The 20517-nt window shown below is 48.4% G+C and overlaps 1 protein-coding gene across 1 annotated transcript in view; it reads left to right on the top strand.

Annotated features, from left to right (window-relative positions):
• Window positions 1-20517, top strand: part of LOC147097987 (zinc finger matrin-type protein 4-like) — a 319696-nt gene that overhangs the window by 67871 nt on the left and 231308 nt on the right. The window contains exon 3 of the mRNA XM_085971183.1: window positions 10936-11025. Within this exon, the coding sequence (XP_085827309.1) occupies window positions 10936-11025 (90 nt within the window). The remainder of the gene's footprint in view (window positions 1-10935; window positions 11026-20517) is intronic.

The raw sequence follows: 20517 nt of genomic DNA, 5'->3' as shown, positions 1-20517 counted from the left end.
ACTGTGTATCTCCTTAACCAACCAGATTGAAGGGTTGTGAAACGACCAGTGCAGGGTCGGAACAAGAAAGGGTAAGTTAGAATGGTGAACTCAATGTAAAAATCAGGTACAGAAAGAGGAATAAAGAGAGGGAAGGAAAGATTGGATTAAGCGAGAGAAAAAAAGAGATGGAAAGAAAAAGTATATTTGGCTGTAAAGCGCTTTGGGATTTCCCGAGGCCGTGAAGGGGGCTGGAACCTGAATTTTCAGACTTGAGATAAGATTGTTGCCCCACCTCAAACTCTAACTATCCAATCTAGGCTCTGATGCGCTATCAATTACTCATAAAAGACTGAGAGTTAGAAGAGTAACTAAAGGCTTTTATTAACAACAGAATGGAGGTCTGCCTCGCTTGGTCGACTGGTCCAGGATACAAAGGGCTGGGGAGCAGTCACCTTTATACTAGGACCTGTGGGAGGAGTCAGCCGAGGCATGTCCAGGCATGTACACAGTGGAATACAAACAGGACAAACAGGAATACAAACAGTGGTTTACCACAGGCTCCCAGCAAAAATAATTAATGCCGCACTGATCAACTCCTTTTTTTAAAAAAAAAACCCCAACTGGATAAATGAGCAGGACTGAGGTTACAAGAATAAGGCTTGACCTGGGTGATTCAGTACTCTACACGGAGCAATGGTTCACACAGTGCTGGGGCTGTGGAACGAAACTCGTCAAGTTATAAATTTGGATTGTAAGTCTTGTGGATTGGGGAGAAACTCCACAGAGTTTTACCTTTTTTGCGGTTTGGGAAATTTAAATCTCCCAACAACAATTAAAACCTGAAGGAATGAGATTCCACACTTGTAATAGTTAAATGTCCAGTGCCAGAGAGGTTGACTGGCAGTAATTAACACATATCATGTCGCTAAAAGAGTACTTAGACTTGACTTAGCTTTCTCTGGCGAGTGTACTTCGCATCTACTGCGCAGGTACAGGTACAGCAGCTTCACGCCACTCAATGCAACGCCACTCAATGCACTTGAACGACGAGCCAGTCGGCGAGATGCTAACGGTGGAGCAACGCATCTCCGACAGCAATTTCCGATCACCCATCTGCCGCCCCCCCGCCTGAAGTTGCTGTGGCATTTGCGTATAAATTATGGCAAACGGCAATAGCCTCGCCATTATTTTGACAGCATATTACGGGCCAATAGATGGTACAAAGTGATTTTAATAAATTTATGTCCATAGCAACGTTCCCTCTAAGCGCGGCCACGCAGCCCGGGACCGGCTTTTCTAATGTTACATTTTGCACATGCATGAAACTGTGCACCCAAAAAAAATGAGGGGGAACATTGATTAATAGGTGTTATAACTTAGTGCCGGTCACAAAAGAAGAGTTAACTGCACGGTCAGTGGGTGTAACATGGCCAGTTATAAAAATGATGCAGGACCTCCAATTGTGAGGTTGGTGAAAATGTCACAGTTTATCCTTTTTATACAATTACCAAGACATTCAGGATAGTGTATTGTAGAAAAATTCACAGTCCTATATATTTTATAACCTGTCCTTGCATTATTCTGCAACACAAGAAGTGCAAACATTTTAAGCTGTGAAAGATGAAAGAATATTTGCACTTAATGCGTTATGTTTTCAATTTGCATAATTTACTGACACTGTTTCACTAATGTGATTTCCCTCTGCATCACTTGAATGAAACTGATTTGTGCTGATAAAGTTGGGAGGGTTTTTTTTATATAACATTTAGTAAAATTACATTTTGTTTTTATGTTAAGCTACAGCAAAAATGTCAGCAATGAAACGGTACTCTCCAGAAATATCAAAGGATTCTTAGAAACAAGGGGGGAGAAATTCGGTGTAACCGCAAACAGGGCGCCCAGCTCGCCTGGGCGCCGGAATTACCGCTGCGATCGGAGCAGTTGCGCCCACCGGAAATTCATCTTGAACGCCCCAAGAGAGACTCGGGGCGCTGCTCGAGGCACCCCGCATCCCTCTTAGGGCGCTGAAACTGAATATCGCAGCGCAAAGTGCCACAGCGCCACACGCTGCGGCACGGCGTGCTGCGGTACTGCAGGCCTTCCTGCCCTTCTTAAGGGGGAGGGGCCTGCACCAGCGCGATGAGCGATCGCGAGTGCCGGCAAAAGAGCCCGGCACCAAGGAGAAGTGCCGGGCTCTCGGGACACGGCCGGTACTGCCCGGGGGGGGTGGATCAGGAGGCCGGGGACGGAGGTGCTGGCAGGCGGCCACCGAAAAAAACGGCCGCCCCGCACCCCCACCTTAATTTGCGCCACTGCTGCCACAGGTAAGCCCCGTGAACCGGGCGCGATTTGCGACCGGCGTTACAGAGGCGGGTGCTAACAAATATCGCGATCGGGGCGGTAGCGGGGCGCTGCGCACACCGATGACGTCATCGGCGGTGGCGCAGCGCAACAGGCTAACGCCGCCATTAGCGCCCCGCTAAATATCGCGGGAGGCGTGGCCAGTGGCGCTAAAGCCACTGAGTGCCCTCGTTAGGCGCTAACTGGCGGCGCAGCCCACCGAATTTCTAGGCCAAGTTCTCTTGTAATGTTTTATCATCCTGAATTTGACAAGTAAGGTTGACACATTTACAAAGGTGACTTTCTTGGTTTGGGGCGTGGGGGACGGGCGGGAAATGTGTTGGGGTGGGGGAAAGAAGTAGATTTGAGTGCAATCTTACGTGCCAGTTACAAGTGATCCCTTGGTACAGATGTAATTGTGTGCTGCAGTGTATGACGTTTGGGTTCTCAGTACAAGATGAAATAGTAACTCGGCTTCCTGCAAATCAGCACCTAACCTATCCCTCAACGCCATAAAGATGAAAGGTTGTCTTTCAGAAAGGCTCCAACACTTTCGCAAACACGCATTTTATTAATACAGATTTAACAAAAAGCAAAATATTCTTGTGGAAAACAGGGAATGTTTGTGTGAATGTTGTTGTTTCGTATGACGGGGAAAAGCTTATACTGGGATGCCTAGTTTGGCTCTCCATTCGAGGGCCTCCTGAGATGCTGAGTGGGAAAATGAGGTGCCTCCCGCAACAGATCTCAGTGGGCAGCTTGATGCGATGTGTTCCGTGGTCTGGCACTCGTGGCCACAGTCGCACTTTGGGTCGTCCCACATCTCCCACTTGTGGAGCAGGTGGCCGCAGCGTCCGTGCCCTGTGCGGATTGGGTTGAGCGCTGCCCTTTGAGGGAGGTCGAAGCCGGGGAAATCAGCGGTTGGGTCAGTGATGAGGTGTTGGTGATGTGCCTCAATAATTCCGAGACTCGAAGTTAGCAGAACAAAAACAAGGCTTTTATTAACTTAGAAAGTAACATGTAAGAGAGAGAGATGTCTTCCTTCTGGAGACTGAGGCCAGACTGAAGCTAGCTTACAAACGGGGCCAGGTATGGGCGGAGCCCTACACACAGCACATTCCAGCACATTCCAGTATACAATACAGCACATTCCAGTACACAATACAATGAGGTCTGGGGGAAGGGAAATTACACTGAAACCGATCTCAGTCACAGGCAGTGGTGAATGGAATATTTCATCACATTCACCCCTTCTATAGATTTAGTCTGTTCGGGGGTTTGATAGTCCTCTGCGACCGACGTGGCTGTTGCGGTGCTGCGGGTGTCGGCTGGGTGTCCCCGGTAGCCTCCTGGGTCTCTGCCGGGGGTGCCGCCAGGGTTGTTGGAGGGGTAGTTGGTGGGGGTGCCGTTGGTCGGTGTTCTTCCGGGGGTGATGAAAGAGTAGTGGGTGGGTAAGAGTTGCTGTGATCGTCGTTGCCGCTATTGCCGTGGTTGTTGTCGATGCCGGCTGGGGCGACGTCTTTTATGGACACGGTGTCCTCCCTTCTGTCGGCGTGCCGGACATATGCGTATTGGGGGTTGGCGTGGAGTAGGTGTACTGGCTCCACGAGAGGGTCCGTCTTGTGGCCCCTCACATGCCTTCGCACGAGTACCGGACCTGGGGTGGAGAGCCATGACGGCATGGATACGCCTGAGGTGGATTTCCGGGGAAAGACAAACATTCGTTCATGAGGCGTGGTATTAGTGGCCGTACACAATAGCGACCGTATCGAATGGAGCACATCCGAGAGGACTTCCTGCCAGCGGGAGATAGGGAGGCCCTTGGTCCTTAGAGCTAGAGTGACTGCTTTCCATACTGTCCCGTTCTCTCGCTCCACTTGGCCGTTACCCCGGGGGTTGTAGCTGGTGGTACGGCTCGTGGCGATCCCCTTGGACAGCATGTACTGGCGTAGCTCTTCACTCATGAAGGACGCCCCCCTATCCGTATGGATGTAGCTCGGCATACCGAACAGGCAGAACAGGCTGTTGAGGCATTTAATGACCGTGGCGCTGGTCATGTCTGGGCAGGGGAAGGCGAATGGGAACCGGGAGTATTCGTCCACAATGTTCAGGAAGTAAACATTGCGGTCGACGGACGGGAGGGGGCCCTTGAAATCTAAGCTGAGCCGCTCAAAGGGCCGTGTAGCTTTGATTAAGTGGGCTCTATCTGGGCGGTAGAACCGAGGCTTGCACTCAGCGCAAGTGCGGCAGTTCCTGGTCAGGGACCGAACTTCCTCAATCGAGTAGGGTAAGTTACGGGACTTTATGAAGTGGAACAGCCGCGTGACCCCTGGGTGGCAGAGGTCGTTGTGGAGGGTCTGTAGCCGATCCCCGGTGGCGCTGGCACACATCCCTCGTGAGAGGGCGTCAGGGGATTCGTTAAGGGCCCCTGGCCGGTAAATGATGTCGTACTCGAAGGTGGAGAGCTTGATCCGCCACCTAAGAATCTTATCATTTTTAATCTTCCCCCTCTGTTTATTATTGAACATAAACGCTACCGACCGCTGGTCGGTAAGTAGGGTGAAGCGTTTGCCGGCTAGGTAGTGGCGCCAGTGGCGCACTGCCTCCACGATGGCTTGGGCCTCCTTTTCCACGGAGGAGTGTCTGATCTCGGGCCCTTGGAGGGTCCTCGAGAAGAAAGCTATGGGCCGCCCCGCCTGGTTGAGGGTGGCCGCCAAGGCGAAGTCAGACGCATCACTTTCCACTTGAAATGGAGTGTTCTCGTCCACTGCCTGTAGCGTGGCCCGCTCAATATCCTGCTTAATGCTTTTGAAGGCGGCGTGGGCCTCAGCAGAGAGCGGGAAAGAGGATGCTTTCAAGAGGGGGCGGGCTTTGTCGGAGTAGTTGGGGACCCATTGGGAATAATAAGAAAATAACCCCAGGCACCTTTTCAGGGCTTTGGGAGTGTTGGGCAGGGGCAGCTCCCGTAGGGGGCACAATCGGTCGGGGTCTGGCCCGATTTCCCCATTCTCCACCACGCTGCCTAGTATGCAGAGGCGCGTGGTGTTGTAAACGCACTTGTCCTCGTTGTAGGTGAGGTTGAGTTTTTGTGCGGTTTTCAGGAACCTCTCGAGGTTCGAGTCGTGATCCTGCTGGTTGTGACCGCAGATGGTGACGTTGTCGAGGTAGGGGAAGGTTGCCTGCAAGTGGTGGTCATCGACCATGCGGTCCATCTCCCTCTGGAAGACCGAGACCCCATTCGTCACCCCAAAGGGGACTCTGAGGAATTGGTAGAGGCGTCCGTTCGCCTCGAAGGCGGTGTACGGGCGGCCCTCTGGTCTGATAGGGAGCTGGTGGTACGCTGACTTGAGGTCGATGGTGGAGAACACCCGGTATTGGGCGATTTGGTTCACCATTTCTGATATGCGGGGTAGCGGGTAGGCGTCTAGTAGGGTGTACCTGTTGATCGTTTGACTATAGTCGATCACCATCCGTTTCTTCTCGCTACCCCTTACCACTACCACTTGGGCGCGCCACGGGCTGTTGCTGCGTTCAATAATGCGCTCTTTCAGGAGCCTGTCTACCTCGATCGCGATAAACCGCCTGTCCTCCCAGCTGTACCTCCTGCTTTTGGTCGCTATTGGCCGGCAGTTAGGGGTAAGGTTCGCGAATAGCGAAGGCGGCTTTACCTTCAGGGTAGCCAGACCGCACACTGTGAGGGGCGGCTGGGACCCACCGTACTTGAGCGTGATGCTTTGGTGGTTGCACTGGAAATCCAGGCCCAAGATCACGCTCGCACATAGGTTCTTCATGATTAATACTTTAAAATTATCATATACAGTTCCGTTAACGCACAATTGTACCGTGCAGTAACCCAGAATGGTCGATGTCTGGGTTTTATCAGCCATAGAGATGGTACCCTGAGTAGGGACCACCTTTAGGGAGAGTTGTTGTGCCAGTTCTGGGTGGATAAAGCTCTCCGTGCTTCCACTGTCAATGAAGCATTTAACCCGGCACCCGTTTACCTCGATGTCCACCATTGATCTGGATAGCGGGTGCGGCCTGGTCTGGTCCACTGTGACCGATGCCACTGTAGGGCCCTGATCGATACAAGATGGCGTCCACGCTGTCTGCTCACAAGATGGCGGACCCCACGAGGTCGGGCAAGATGGCGTCCAAGATGGCCGCTCCCACGGCGCACACGCGGCGGTGGCGGGTTTTCCGGCGGTTGGTTTTCCGGCGGGGTTCCCTCTGCACACCTTCCCGAAGTGCCCCTTCTTACCGCACTTAAAGCAGGTGGTGCCTTTCGCCGGGCACAGGTTTCTGGTGTGCTTTGGCTGCCCGCAGAAGTAGCAGTTGGGTCCCTGACGCATCGCGGCTGTCGTAGGGCTTCTGGGGGGAGAGCGGGGCCCAGCCGGTGTCGGGCTGTCGGGCGGGGAAGATGCCTTCTAAGATGGCGGCGCCCTCGGTGCACACGTGGCGGCGTGGACGGCGCGGGCTGAAGAGTAGGCGTCCGAGTTTCTCTGGGCCACATCCAGGGATCGCGCGGTGTCCGCAGCCTGTTTCAGGTCCAACCCCGTTTTTTCCAGCAGTCTTTGCCGGATGTAAGTGGAGCTGAGGCCTGTGATGAAGGCATCGCGAACAAGCTCGTCAGTGTACACTGCGGCTTTTACATCTCGGCACTTGTAGTCTTTGCCAAGCATTTTCAGGGTGCTTAGGAACTCCTCCACCGATTCCCCAGGTCGCTGTGCGCGGGTAGCGAGCAGGTGCCTAGCATACACCTCATTCGTAGGCTGCTGGTAATGCGCCTTTAAGATGTCGCAGGCGGCCAGGTACGTCTCGGCGTCTTGGATGAGGGGGTAAACCCGGCGGCTTACCCAATTCCGCAGAATTCCGAGTCTCATCCTCGCAGCGTCCGTAGCGTCTTTGACGGCTGCGGAATTGTCCAGGAAGAATTCCATACACTCAAACCAGTGTCCGAAGCGTGCTGATGCGTCCGGAGCATGTTGATCCAAATCCAAACGTTCGGGTTTCAGGAGTTGATCCATAGTGTTGAAAAATAAGTTAATAAAATTGATGTGCCTCAATAATTCCGAGACTCGAAGTTAGCAGAACAAAAACAAGGCTTTTATTAACTTAGAAAGTAACACGTAAGAGAGAGAGATGTCTTCCTTCTGGAGACTGAGGCCAGACTGAAGCTAGCTTACAAACGGGGCCAGGTATGGGCGGAGCCCTACACACAGCACATTCCAGCACATTCCAGTATACAATACAGCACATTCCAGTACACAATACAATGAGGTCTGGGGGAAGGGAAATGACACTGAAACCGATCTCAGTCACAGGCAGTGGTGAATGGAATATTTCATCACATTAAAGCCGGGGAAATCAGCGGTTGGGTCAGTGATGAGGTGTTGGTTCTTTTATGTTGCCTGCGTCCCACGATTCCGGCCACCTGGACAGTGGGTCGGATTTGAAATTCTGTTAAAATTCTGACAACACTGGACCGACTAGATGCAGGAAGGATGTTCCCGATGGTCGGGGAGTCTAGAACCAGGGGTCACAATCTAAGGATAAGGGGTAAGCCATTTAGGACAGAAATGAGGAGGAATTTCTTCACCCAGAGAGTGGGGAACCTGTGGAATTCTCTACCACAGAAGGCAGTAGAGGCCAATTCTTTAAATATATTCAAGAAGGAGTTGGATATATTTCTTAAGGCTAACGGGATCAAGGGATATGGGGAGAAGGCAGGGACAGGGTACTGAATTTGGATGATCAGCCATGATCGAATTGAATGGCGGAGCAGGCTCGAGGGGCCGAATGGCCTACTCCTGCTCCTATCTTCTATGTTTCCATGTTTGTGTGAATACGTACGACGAAATAAAGTGAAGCGCACTGAACAGGAGCCTCATAGTCGGCTTTTGTTATTCAACAAACAGTGCACACAGAAAAGCCTGGGATTGACCTTGGTACTCCTGTTAATTCAGAGTCGTTTTCTGCTTGGGGAAGAGATTGAATTATCCAGTAGTTTGAATGAAACAATTTTTGATAAAACAGCACAGGACGAGTTCTTTGCACGGTTCCAACTTGGAAAAAACAATGAATTCTAATTGTACATATTGAAATGAAGAGGAGTAGACCGCAGTGTCATTGCCCATTGAGTTTTCAGCATGAAGAGATTGTCACCATCACAACCCATTTTAACAGTCAAGTCGATGCTAACAGTCGTAACTAACGTCATTCTGCTTACCTCTGCTGTCTTTATGGATTAAGCTACAAGTGCTGACGTTACCAGCCGGGTCAACTGACGGGGAGAGGCAAGGAGCACGAACAAAAACATTTTTAAAATTGCTACCTTTTAATTGCGACTGTCATCAAGGTTTTAGTTTGCAGCAAGCTTGTTATTATCAAAATCCCTGCAGCGCCGCTGGGGAAAAAAATGAACAGTGTGTACATTTAATTCAAACGAGCAATTTCCATTTAAACAGCACCCTTAATGTAGAAAAATGTCCGAAATTATAAAGCAAGCATTTTAAAGTATGCGCACGGGTACAATCACCTTTAGCAAATTTTTCGAAAGCGATACGTTTGGTGTTACAGATTTCTTGAGTTGCCTGCTTTCTGAATGTAATGCTCTGCTCACCTGAGATTCTTGCCCTGACCCCAGTGAAACCAGTTCTGACCACAGCCAGCTGACTACCATGCCTGCTAGTGTGAGCGAGTGATTGTGAGCGAGAAAGAGAAGCCTATTTACTAAAATGATAAATGCGCTATCGAACACAATGGTTGGAATTTTAAGGAGGAAGGCGAATGGGGGCGGGGGTTGGGGGGGCTCCGAGACGGTCGGGTTTCCCACAGGCCCTGCCGACTTTTAACAGCCAATGGATTGAAGGTCGGGCCAGGCCGTTAAATGGATTGGGGGGTTGGGGAGAGAGGATCGGGACTGGATGATCCAGTATGATTTGGACAGGTTGGGTGATTGGACAGATGAATGGCAGATGCAGTATAATGTGGATAAATGCGAGGTTATCCACTTTGGTGGCAAAAACATGAAGGCAGATTATTATCTGAACGGCAATAGATTGGGAGAAGGGGAAGTGCAACGAGACCTGGGTGTCCTTGGGCACCAGTCGCTGAAGGCAAGCATGCAGGTGCAGCAGGTGGTTAAGAAGGCAAATGGTATGTTGGCCTTCATAGCGAGAGGGTTCGAGCACAGGAACAAGGATGTCTTGCTGCAGTTGTACAGGGCCTTGGTGAGACCACACCTTGAGTGTTGTGTGCAGTTTTGGTTGCCTTATCTGAGGAAGGATGTTCTTGCCATGGAGGGAGTGCAGCGAAGATTCACCAGGCTGATACCTGGGATGGCAGGAATGACGTATGAGGAGAGATTGGGTCGATTGGGCTTATACTCGCAGGAGTTTAGAAGAATGAGAGGGGATCTCACTGAAACTTATAAAATTCTAACAGGACTAGACAGACTAGATGCAGGAAGGATGTTCCCGATGGCGGGGGAGTCCAGAACCAGGGGTCACATTCTAAGGATAAGGGGTAAGCCATTTAGGACTGAGATGAGGAGGAATTTCTTCACCCAGAGAGTGGTGAACCTGTGGAATTCTCTACCGCAGAAGGCAGTTGAGGCCAATTCATTAAATATATTCAAGAAGGAGTTAGATATATTTCTTAAGGCTAAAGGGATCAAGGGATATGGGGAGAAGGCAGGGGCAGGGTACTGAATTTGGATGCTCAGCCATGATCGCATTGAATGGCAGAGCAGGCTCGAGGGGCCAAATGGCCGACTCCTGCTCCTATCTTCTATGTTTCTATGATGATGGGGGGGGTGGGGGGATGGGGTGAAGGGAAGATCATGGCCGGCCACCGGAGGATTGGGGCCAGCCTCAGCATCATTGCTGGGGGGTGGTGGGAGCAAAGAATGCCTGGGGGGAGGTGATCGGAGGCCTCGTGAGGGGGTCTCCGTTGGCGGAGGGAGGGTTAGGCAGGGACCCTGGATCCAGGAGGTAGGTATCAAGGCATGTACCCCTGCACAAAATTTAAATGAGTTTTCCAGGCTCTTAGCATTTTTTTAGCAGTAATAACGCTGTTAACACCTCAGTCACACCTAATCCCTTTGGGTCTAACTTTTAGTGGGGAATTTATCAGCGTAATTACTATACCCCCTAATGGGGGCATCTCGAACCAGGGGGCAGAGTTTCAGAATAAGGGGTCGCCCATTTAAGACAGAGATGAGGAATTTCTTCTCTCAGAGGGTCATGAGGTTAAAAAGGAGGCTTCCGGCCTCATTATACTATTTAAATTGATGTTCCGCCTTCTGGGAGAGGGTTCGTCGCCCCTGTCCCGCCCCCGTCCCGCCACGTCCCGCCTCCGTTAAAGTGGGCGGGTTGGAGGCGGGTTCAGGTCGGGAATCCCATTTTTAACAATTTAGCTGCCCCCATGCTCCAAACCCGCCCGTTTTCTAAGGTTAAAATTCCCCCCCAATGCTTCACAGGGTCCTCTAATTCTAACTACTGCCATCTCAGGTGCTGGAAAATAGAGCAGAGGAGTCAAAGAGGGACTTGTTTTTTTTTGCAGGGTTGCATTTCAGAGTTTATTACAGATTTGTAACTTTCTTTTCTGCAGAGCCGGAAACATGCCAGCAAGGTTCGACTTTACTACATGCTTCACCCGGTCGACGGAGGATGCCCGGCAAAGAAACTCCGATCGGAAAATGTAAGTCGTGTTACTTTTATGCAAAGTGCAGGAAAGTCATCGGCCAAGTCAGTGAAAGACTGACGGCAGCAATTTGGAAATGATCTCTTGGGAAAGGGGAATGGCTGGTACACGGAGGGAGTTTATGGCAAGGGAATTTCCTCGGAATAGGCTTCTTGGAAAATTCCATTCATGGTACAATCATGGTGACTCCCTGGGCTAAGTTGAGCCTGCAGCAGGTGCGATGTTCAGCTGCGGAGCAATCTTTTTGAACGCGCGCTTTAAACATTAAGGCCTAGAAATTCAGTCGCGTTTGCGCCCACTTATTGGCTAAAGAGTGGTTTGTGCCGGAAGTTTTTTAGCGCCCGAAATTCAGTTGGTCCCTAACATCGGCGTTAGCCGGTAGTGCTGCGCCGGCACCGATGACGTCATCGGTGTGCGCAGCGCCCCGGTTCCAATGCGATTCCGTGCCGACCGCCAAATTCAGTTGCGGCCGCCTCGCCCGTGGCGGCCGCAAACAGCGTTTGAAAAACGGGGCCTTGCAGCTCCGAGAGGCCGGCGCATAAAGGTGGAGGGGCGGTCGGCCGCTTTCCCGGCAGCCGCCTGGCCGCACCTCCCTCCCCGGACTCCTGCACCACCCCCCCGCAGCATTGGTGTCTGACTCCCGCGAGCCTGGCACTTTTCCGTGGTGCTGGGCTCATTTGCCGGGGGAATCCAGCGGCGATCTCACAGCTGCAGGCAGCTCCTCCTTAAGAGAAGGAGGAGGCCTGCAGTACCCCAGCCTGCCGCACCGCATCGGGTGCCGCAGCGGCAGCTGGACGCCTGCAATTGACTTTCATCGCCCCAAGCGAGGCGGCCAAACCCTGCAATAGCGCCCGCCTCCGTCTTGGGGCGCCGCAACTGAATTTCAGGCGGGCGCTACGGGAATCCGGGCGAGCGCTAAATTTCGGGCGCTAAAGACCTGGCGGGGCCTTACTGAATTTCTAGGCCTTAGTTTTCAATTAAAGTTTAAAAATTGGTGCGGCATTAGAGATAAAATAGTGGCCCGGAATTTGCGGGCAGTGGCGAAGCAAAGACGTGAGCCGCCGGCCCCGAATTACACTTCGCACAAGGGCCTCGGGATCCCCATGTCGAGAAATTCAGGTTTTCTGACATTCGATTCAGTTCAACGGAACTTAATGGGGATCCCCTCGTGCGAGCTGCTGTGACGTCAACAGGCTGCCTGAGCAGCCAGTCAAAATGCAGAATTTTCACAGATAGTGAAGAAGAAAGTGAGTGAGTGCTTAAAATTCTAACTGCTTACAAACGTTAGAGAGAGCGAAACAAAGTCGGGGCGCTCACATGAGGAAAAGGCAAACCCGAAATAAAGATGGGCAAAGTTTTTAAAAAAATCAAAACTTTTTTTTGTTTGAAAAAGTTTCTTAAAAATTGTAATTTTTATTAAAAATGGACAAATTTCACCCCGCACACAATTCAGATTAGTTTTCCAGGCCCTTAGCATTTGTTTAGCAGTAATAAAGCTGTTAACACCCCAGTCACACCTAATCCCTTTGGGTCTAACTTTTAGTGGGGAATGTAACAGCGTAATTACTGTGGAAGAGCCAAAGGGCTCATTAGTTTCCCTGATTTGGGCGATTACACTGATTGTGGCTCTACGCGGGGAGAGGGCCTATTTCGGAGCTGTCAATAACTGACCGCAACTTTGGGATCTTCCCATGCGCCTGCGGCTGCGCCAAATCCCGAAATTGCCGTCAGTTTCAAAGGCAGACTGCCAGTTCGCCGTCAACCCGACTGCAAATTCCGGGCCGTTATCACTGTATCGCCAATTCCCTCATTGCACATTCCTCGGTTTACAGACGTACTAACATTTCTCACGAGTCCATTTCTTTGCTGTTGGGATTTCTCACGTTCTTTGCCTTATGCAAGCCGTGCCACACGATGCAAACTGAAAGGTATTCCTGGGTTTTAGAATCTGAAGACACAGATCAGTTGACAGAAACTGCAGCCTTTCTAGATTGCTTTTTGCACCTAATGCATGTTTACTGGACGTCGCACCTTGTTATAGATGTCAAAAAATCTTTAAAAAGAGAGAAAGAACCGTCACTGACCTGTAACATGAAACATGCACGCGACCACAGCTGCTCTCCGACCGAGTCAGCAGTCTGTAAGTAGCTATCATTGCCTGGATTTTCTTATTTAGACCTTTAAAGGCAAAGGCCAGCTCCATAATTAAACATCACAACCATGCGACCAAAGCCACAGAGATCTACCAATCGGCACTAATTTCACAAAGTCACTCCAGCAATAACTGGATTTCCAATGGGCTTCCGAGCTCTCTGTCTTATTCGGAATACACACGTCACAACAGATGAACAAACAAACAATGCTAAAATATTATTTTAAGCGATTCTACCATCAAACAATCCAAATTTTTCAACTTTCAGCCCAAGGATAAAGATCTCAAAATTTAGCTGCGGTTAGCATTTCTTTAATCCATCATGCAATATTTTCAGGACATTGCTTTCCCAGAAACACAACTAAAACTTCCAGGCTACTGGAAGTCCCAACAGGGTCAGCCCAAGTTTTATAGCCTGCTCCCCCTCCCAAAGCCAGGCTCCAAACACATGTGATAATGGATTCATGGGACTCTTGCCTAGAAAGGTCCTCAAAGAATATTTGAGCGTCCAGAGCCAGAGGTTGAACTTAAGGGTATTTCCCCAACAGGTAAGGTAAGCTACTTATTATAAATATGAATTTTTGCATAAATACGTATTTGTAAAGTCATGTCAGGAATGAGAGATATGAATGTGGTTATGAAAAGAAAAACCAAGGCACATTGTCAGTGTTCGAGGAAGCTACATATTCAATAACCACTCCAACACATAAGTTACATTTTCCCTGATGATTGCATGGATGGAAATGGTGGCAACCAAAAACATTTAAGAATTGGTTTCTGACTCCTGGAGGTTCAAACTATAATATCTTGTGGAGAGTTTCTTGGGGCCTCACATGCAAATTTTTTCAGAGACCTGCCCACCTTTTAATGATCACGTTCAAGCGGAGTGCTAGGCACATTGTACTTAAACCTACATATATAGTCGGCCACACAGCATGCTTGGAATCAATGTCGACAACACAATTAGGCCAGTTTCATCAGGTTTCATAAGAACATAAGAAATAGGAGCTGGAGTAGGCCATTCGGCCCCTCGAGCCTGCTCCACCATTCAATAAGGTCATGGCTAATCTTCTACCTCAACCCCACCTTCCCGCACTATCTCCATATCCCTTGATTCCCTTAATATCCAAAAATCTATCGATCTCTGCCTTGAATATACTCAACGACTGAGCCTCCACAGCCCTCTGGGGTAGAGAATTCCAAAGATTCACCACCCTCTGAGTGAAGAAATTCTCCTCATCTCAGTCCTAAATGGCCAACCCCTTATTCTGAGACTGTGACCCCTGGTTCTAGACTCCCCAGCCAGGGGGAAACATCCTCCCTGCATCTACCCTGTCAAGCCCTGTAAGAATTTTGTATGTTTCAATGAGATCACCTCTCATTCTTCTAAACTCTAGAGAATATAGGCCTAGTCTACTCAATCTCTCCTCATAGGACAATCCCCCCCATCCCAGGAACCAGTCTGGTGAACCTTCGTTGCACTCCCTCTATGGCAAGTATATCCTTCCTTAGGTAAGGAGACCAAAACTGTACACAGTACTCCAGGTGTGGTCTCACCAGGCCCTATATAATTGCAGTACGACGTCTTTATTCAAATCCTCTTGTAATAAAGGCCAACATACCATTTGCTTTCCTAATTGCTTGCTGTACCTGCATGTTAACTTTCAGTGATTCACTCTGCAGAGAGCTGAGCAAGGCAAATTAAACAAAGTAAGTGTCTCCATTTCATGCGCAATCACATCTCTTTGTTACCAGGGAAATATCTCATCATATTCTGGTTCTAGATAATAAATGGAGAGGGAGAGAGAGAGAATGAGTAAAAGGACATGGAGTACCTAATCAGAAGCGAGAGAAGGAGAGAGATACTTTACCACTCCAATCCAGTTACCCTGCCCTCCATCCCTATGGAAATGGAAAGAGTAGGACTGGCAGCAGCCTGCCGATAGTTTCTCGATAAACGTACTTCTTGCCCGGAATTTTTTTAAAAAACACACCTACCACAAAATTCAAATCTTAATTGCGCATTTAATAAAAACAAGCGGTGCATTCTGACGATGCTCAGGAAAGTTACCATCAAAAATGGCTGCTGACATTTAGCCCCTGCATCCTTTTCCTGGATTTGTTAACTCACTCACCGCTCAAATGTAACAGAGAGCAACTGCAATTGAATCAGCACTGACTGAATTGCGCCCTTATTTTAAGAGATCAAGTTGAAATCTGTAATTGCAGTATCCTTAATTCCAAGTCCCCTTCAGCAAAGGCTGAAAATAATTCCCTCTTCACCAGTATGGATGCCAGTAAAGGAGCACCATGATTGGGCACAGCGCAAGTTCATAATTATTTTGTCTAAGATATGCAAAGCTTCTTACCTCTTTCAACAGTTTTGTTTTGTGTTAGAGGCTGACCTCCCACATTCCACCCTACGTAAACTTGAGGTCATCCAAAACTCGGCTGCCCGTGTCCTAACTCGCACCAAGTCCCGTTCGCCCATCCCCCAGTGCTCGCTGACCTACATTGGCTCCTGGTTAAGCAGCGCCTCAATTTTAAAATTCACATCCTTGTTTTCAAATCCCTCCATGGCCTCGCCCCCTCCCTATCTTTGTAACCTCCTCCAGCCCCACAACAACCCTCCGAGATATCTGCGCTCCTCTAATTCTGGCCTCTTGAACATCCCTGATTTTAATCGCTCAATCCTAAACTCTGGAATTCCCTCCCTAAACCTGTCCGCCTCTCTACCTCTCTCTCCTCCTTTGAAACCTACCTCTTTGACCAAGCATTTGGTCACCTGCCCTAATTTCTCCTTATGCGGCGCGGTGTCAAATTTTCTGTCTTGTAATACTCCTGTGAAGCACCTTGGGACGTTTTACTACATTAAAGGCGCTATATAAATACAAGTTGCTGTTGTTGCAATTTTGATTTTTCTTTTTGAAATTTCTTTATATCCCTGAGGTGTTTTTATGTGTCTCATAATCTTATCTTCCTCAGTGACACAAACTGCAATGATGCAGCAGAGTGCGAGCTTTCTTAACCTATAATAGGAAACCCAATTTCACTTACTAAACGAATTCTGAGTATTTTGGAGCCAGATTCAGTCTTGTGCGACTTGTCAGTCGAGAGAAGCTCCCTTATGGCCGCTGGAAACGCACACTTTCAAGCAGAGACAACTTGCACACTTGTGCCTCTGGGCAGTACATTGGCCCCCATGGGCGTTTGGTTGATGTCTCTAGAGGGATAGTCCAGGGCTGAAAGGGAACAAGTGCAATATTGGGGGCGATGTTAACCCTACCCGCTCAGCAGAAACCTGGTGGGCGGGCGGTTAAAATCGCCCTGGGCTGTTACCTGTCTGAAAACCGCCATGATCCCGAGCAGGCAGCAAGGACACCCGCCCGGAGCCCAACAGGGGTCCTTCCTTACATAGGCATGCTGCAGCCCGATGACATCACTGAGACCCGACTGTAATTTTAACCCCAGGCCTGAGCGGGGAATCCACCTGGAGTTAAAATCGGGGCCATTTTATGTGACTGAAATTGCAGGGAATTTCTGAAAATAGCTCTAAATGCAGAAAAGCTTTTATCAAGGAGTAAGTTTGCCTCAGGATCAAGGACTGTAGCAGCTAACTACCTCCCCCTAAATAGGTGGCAAGTTTTTATATTGCTGGGGAAAAAACGGCGAGTTAAATGTTCACGGCGTTATTACTGTGTAAAAATACCAGCAACTGGTGGCGAGGAAGAGTAACGTCGTGGGCTGTGAATCACCACAAATTGCTGGACGATTTATTTCACTCCGCTTCACACAAACGGGAGCTCGCCGTCAACCTCCCCATGAGTTTCAAGAAATTGCTGCCTTTGCGCTGTTAAAACAAATTAAACCTGCCGCAGAATGTTAGGGCTGGTACTTAAAGACGTAAGGGCCATTGTAATGATGTGATTTATGTTCCTGCAATGTCACTCAACCTCGGAGACCCAGAAAGGGAACAATTGAAACTGTGAAGTCTCAGTTGTACAGATAGTAAATAATTCCTAGAGATATTTAAAAAAATTAATTTAATTTGTTTTCATTCATTCCCTTTCTGTCTCTTTTTCCTCTCTCTCTTAATCCTTTGTTTCTTGCCCTCTGTTTCTCTTTCTGTATCTAACTTGACTCTAATTCACCCTATTTCCTTCTCCGACGATCCATTTATTTCTCAATCCTTATATCTCTTTGGTTAAGAACATAAGAAATAGGAGCAGGAGTAGGCCATTCGGCCCTTCGAGCCTGCTCTGCCATTCAATGAGATCATGGCTGATCTTCTGCCTCAACTCCATTCACCGGCCCTATCGCCATATCCCTTGATGCCCTTACTAGTCAGAAATCTATCGACTTCTGTTTTGAATATACCCAATGACTGAGCCTCCACAGCCCTCTGGGGTAGAGAATTCCAAAGATTCACCACCCTCTGTGTGAAGAAATTTCTTCTCATCTCAGTCCTGAATGGCTTACCCTTTATCTTGAGGCTGTGGCCCCTGGTTCTAGACTCCCCAGCTAAGGGAAACATTCTCCCAGCATCCACCCTATCAAGCCCTGTAATAATTTTGTGTGCTTCAATGAGATCCCCTCTCATTCTTCTGAATTCAAGAGAATACAGGCCTAGTTTACTCAATCTCTTCTCATACGACAGTCCCACCATCCCAGGAATCAATCTCGTGAACCTTCGTTGCACTCCCTCTATGGCAAGTATATCCTTTCTTAGGTAAAGAGACCAAAATTATACACAGTACTCCAGGTGTGGTCTCACCAAGGCCCTATATAATTGGAGTAAGACTTCTTTACTCCAGTACTCAAAACCTCTTGTAATGAAGGCCAGCATACCATTTGCCTTCCTAATGGCTTGCTGCACCTGCACATTCACTTTCAGTGACTCATGTACAAGGACACCCAGGTCCCTTTGAGCATCTGCATTCCCCAATCTTTCACCATTTAGGAAATACTCTGCCTTTCTGTTTTTTCTACCAAAGTGGATAACTTCACATTTATCCACATTATATTCCATCTACCATGTTCTCGCCCACTCACTAAGCCTGTCGAGATCCCCTTGAAGCCTCTTCACATCCTCTTCACAACTGACACTGCCACCTAGCTTTGTATCATCAGCAAATTTGGAAATGTTACATTTAGTCCCCTCATCCAAATCATTGATATAGATTGTGAATAGCTGGGGCCCAAGCACCGATCCTTGCGGTACCCCACTAGTCACAGCTTGCCATCCTGAAAATGACCCATTTATCCCTACTCTTTGTTTTCTGTCTGTTAAGGAGATACACTGTTGGTTCCATCATTCGCCAAGATCCCAGATGCCCGGTTGATCTCGGCATTATCAGCTCGCACTTCCAGCAATTCACAGAACAAAATTAATTGCAGCTGAAGGGCGAGGAAGAAAATCCAACTCACGGCACTCACTGCGAGATGCCCCACTCCAGCAAATCCTGGGTCAATATTTTTTCGGAATTAACTTTCTCCATGTTTGCAGAGCTGGTCTATGACAGCAGAGTTTTTGGGGTAGACTGTTATTCAAACTCAGCTCGTCTTCAACCTCCTCATGGCGGCAGCGATGACCCTTTGAGAACATGTTGTAGTTTGTAAATGCTGAAATAAATTTTATCCAACAATTGTTTAGTACACGAATTCTAGAATAGTATTGCATTGCAAGAGGATTTGAGTACAGGAGCAAGGATGTCTTACTGCAGTTGTACAGGGCTTTGGTGAGACCACACCTGGAGTACTGTGTGCAGTTTTGGTCTCCTTACCTAAGAAAGGATATACTTGCCATAGAGGGAGTGCAGCGAAGGTTCACCAGACTGATTCCTGGGATGGCAGGAATGTCGTATGAGGAGAGATTGGGTCAACTAGGTCTGTATTCACTGGAGTTTAGAAGAATGAGAGGGGATCTCATTGAAACGTATAAAATTCTGACAGGGACAGACAGACTGGATGCAGGGAGGATGTTTCCCCTTGCTGGGGGGGTCTAGAACGAGGGGTCACAGTCTCAGGATACAGGGTAGGACTTTTAGGACTGAGATGAGGAGAAATGTCTTCACTCAGAGGGTGGTGAACCTGTGGAATTCTCTACCACAGAAGGCTGTGGAGGCCAAGTCACTGAATATATTTAAGAAGGAGATAGATAGATTTCTAGACACAAAAGGCATCAAGGGGAATGGGGAGAGAGCGGGAATATGGTATTGAGATAGAGAATCAGCCATGATCATATTGAATGGCGGAGCAGGCTCGAAGGGCCGAGTGGCCGACTCCTGCTCCTATTTTTCTGTTTCTATTTCACTGAATCCACAGCACAGAAACAGGCCATTCGGTATCACTGGTCTAGGCTGGTGTTGATACTCCACACGAGCCTCCTCCCACTCTAATTAACTCTCCCACCCTGCCTCCAAATCCTTCTATTCCCTTTTCCCTCATGCATGCATCAAGCCTCTCCTAAATGCATCAGCGCTCCCTGCTTCAACCATTCCAGTGACAGCAAGTTCCACACTCTCACCACTCTCCGTGTAAAGAAATTCCTCCTCACTCCTTTATTTGATCTGTTAGTGGCTCTCTTATATTTATGACCGCTTGTTCTGGACTCCCCAACAAATGGCTGCAGTTTCTCCACATCTATCCTATTGATCCCCTTCAGCAAGACAGGATTCATTATTATTTCTTGCATCTCTCACACAGCATATTATTTTCCGCGAGCTACTGATCTACATTACATTTACAAATTCCTTTCACCTTTAGTTTTGGAGATTACTGATGTGCCCCAAGGGAACAATATAGTGATGAATACTTCAGTGGAAAATGGAAAATAATATGAACAAAGCGCGCAATAAATGTTGGTTATTGTGGTTTAAAATCATGACAACTTTAAACCATACAATTTAATTTGGAAGAAATATAGCTCAGAAATGACTGTGTGTGACATTACTGTATGACGCCGAATGAATTCATATCAAATTCTTCAGTTAATTATTTTAATGGAGTCAATAACATCTTTAAAATAGCTGGGTAGATGCCTCTTTTAAAATTGAGGAATTGATACAAACACATCATTTGGTCGTGCGATATCATGACACAACATTTGATGATCTGCATTTAAATGCAACAATCTTTTATCTTCTTCAAATTTCTAGTGGTGTTAACAAATCAATTCAAGGTAGGGGCCATTCTCATCTGAAAAAATAGGTGTCCGGCAGTTGAAAAATCGGGGGCACCTCAGCCGCACCTTGGACACCCCCCAGAAATATATTTTTAAAAATATATTGGGGGTAAAATTGGCTCGCGCCCCCTTTGGGGTGATACATTCGCCTAGC

Source organism: Somniosus microcephalus, chromosome 30 (genome assembly GCF_052327205.1).
Source record: "Somniosus microcephalus isolate GS21.2 chromosome 30, FLI_Smic_1.0, whole genome shotgun sequence".
Lineage (NCBI taxonomy): Eukaryota > Metazoa > Chordata > Chondrichthyes > Squaliformes > Somniosidae > Somniosus > Somniosus microcephalus.
Note: the sequence above shows the minus strand (reverse complement) of the source record. Positions and strands in the feature narration are given on the sequence as shown.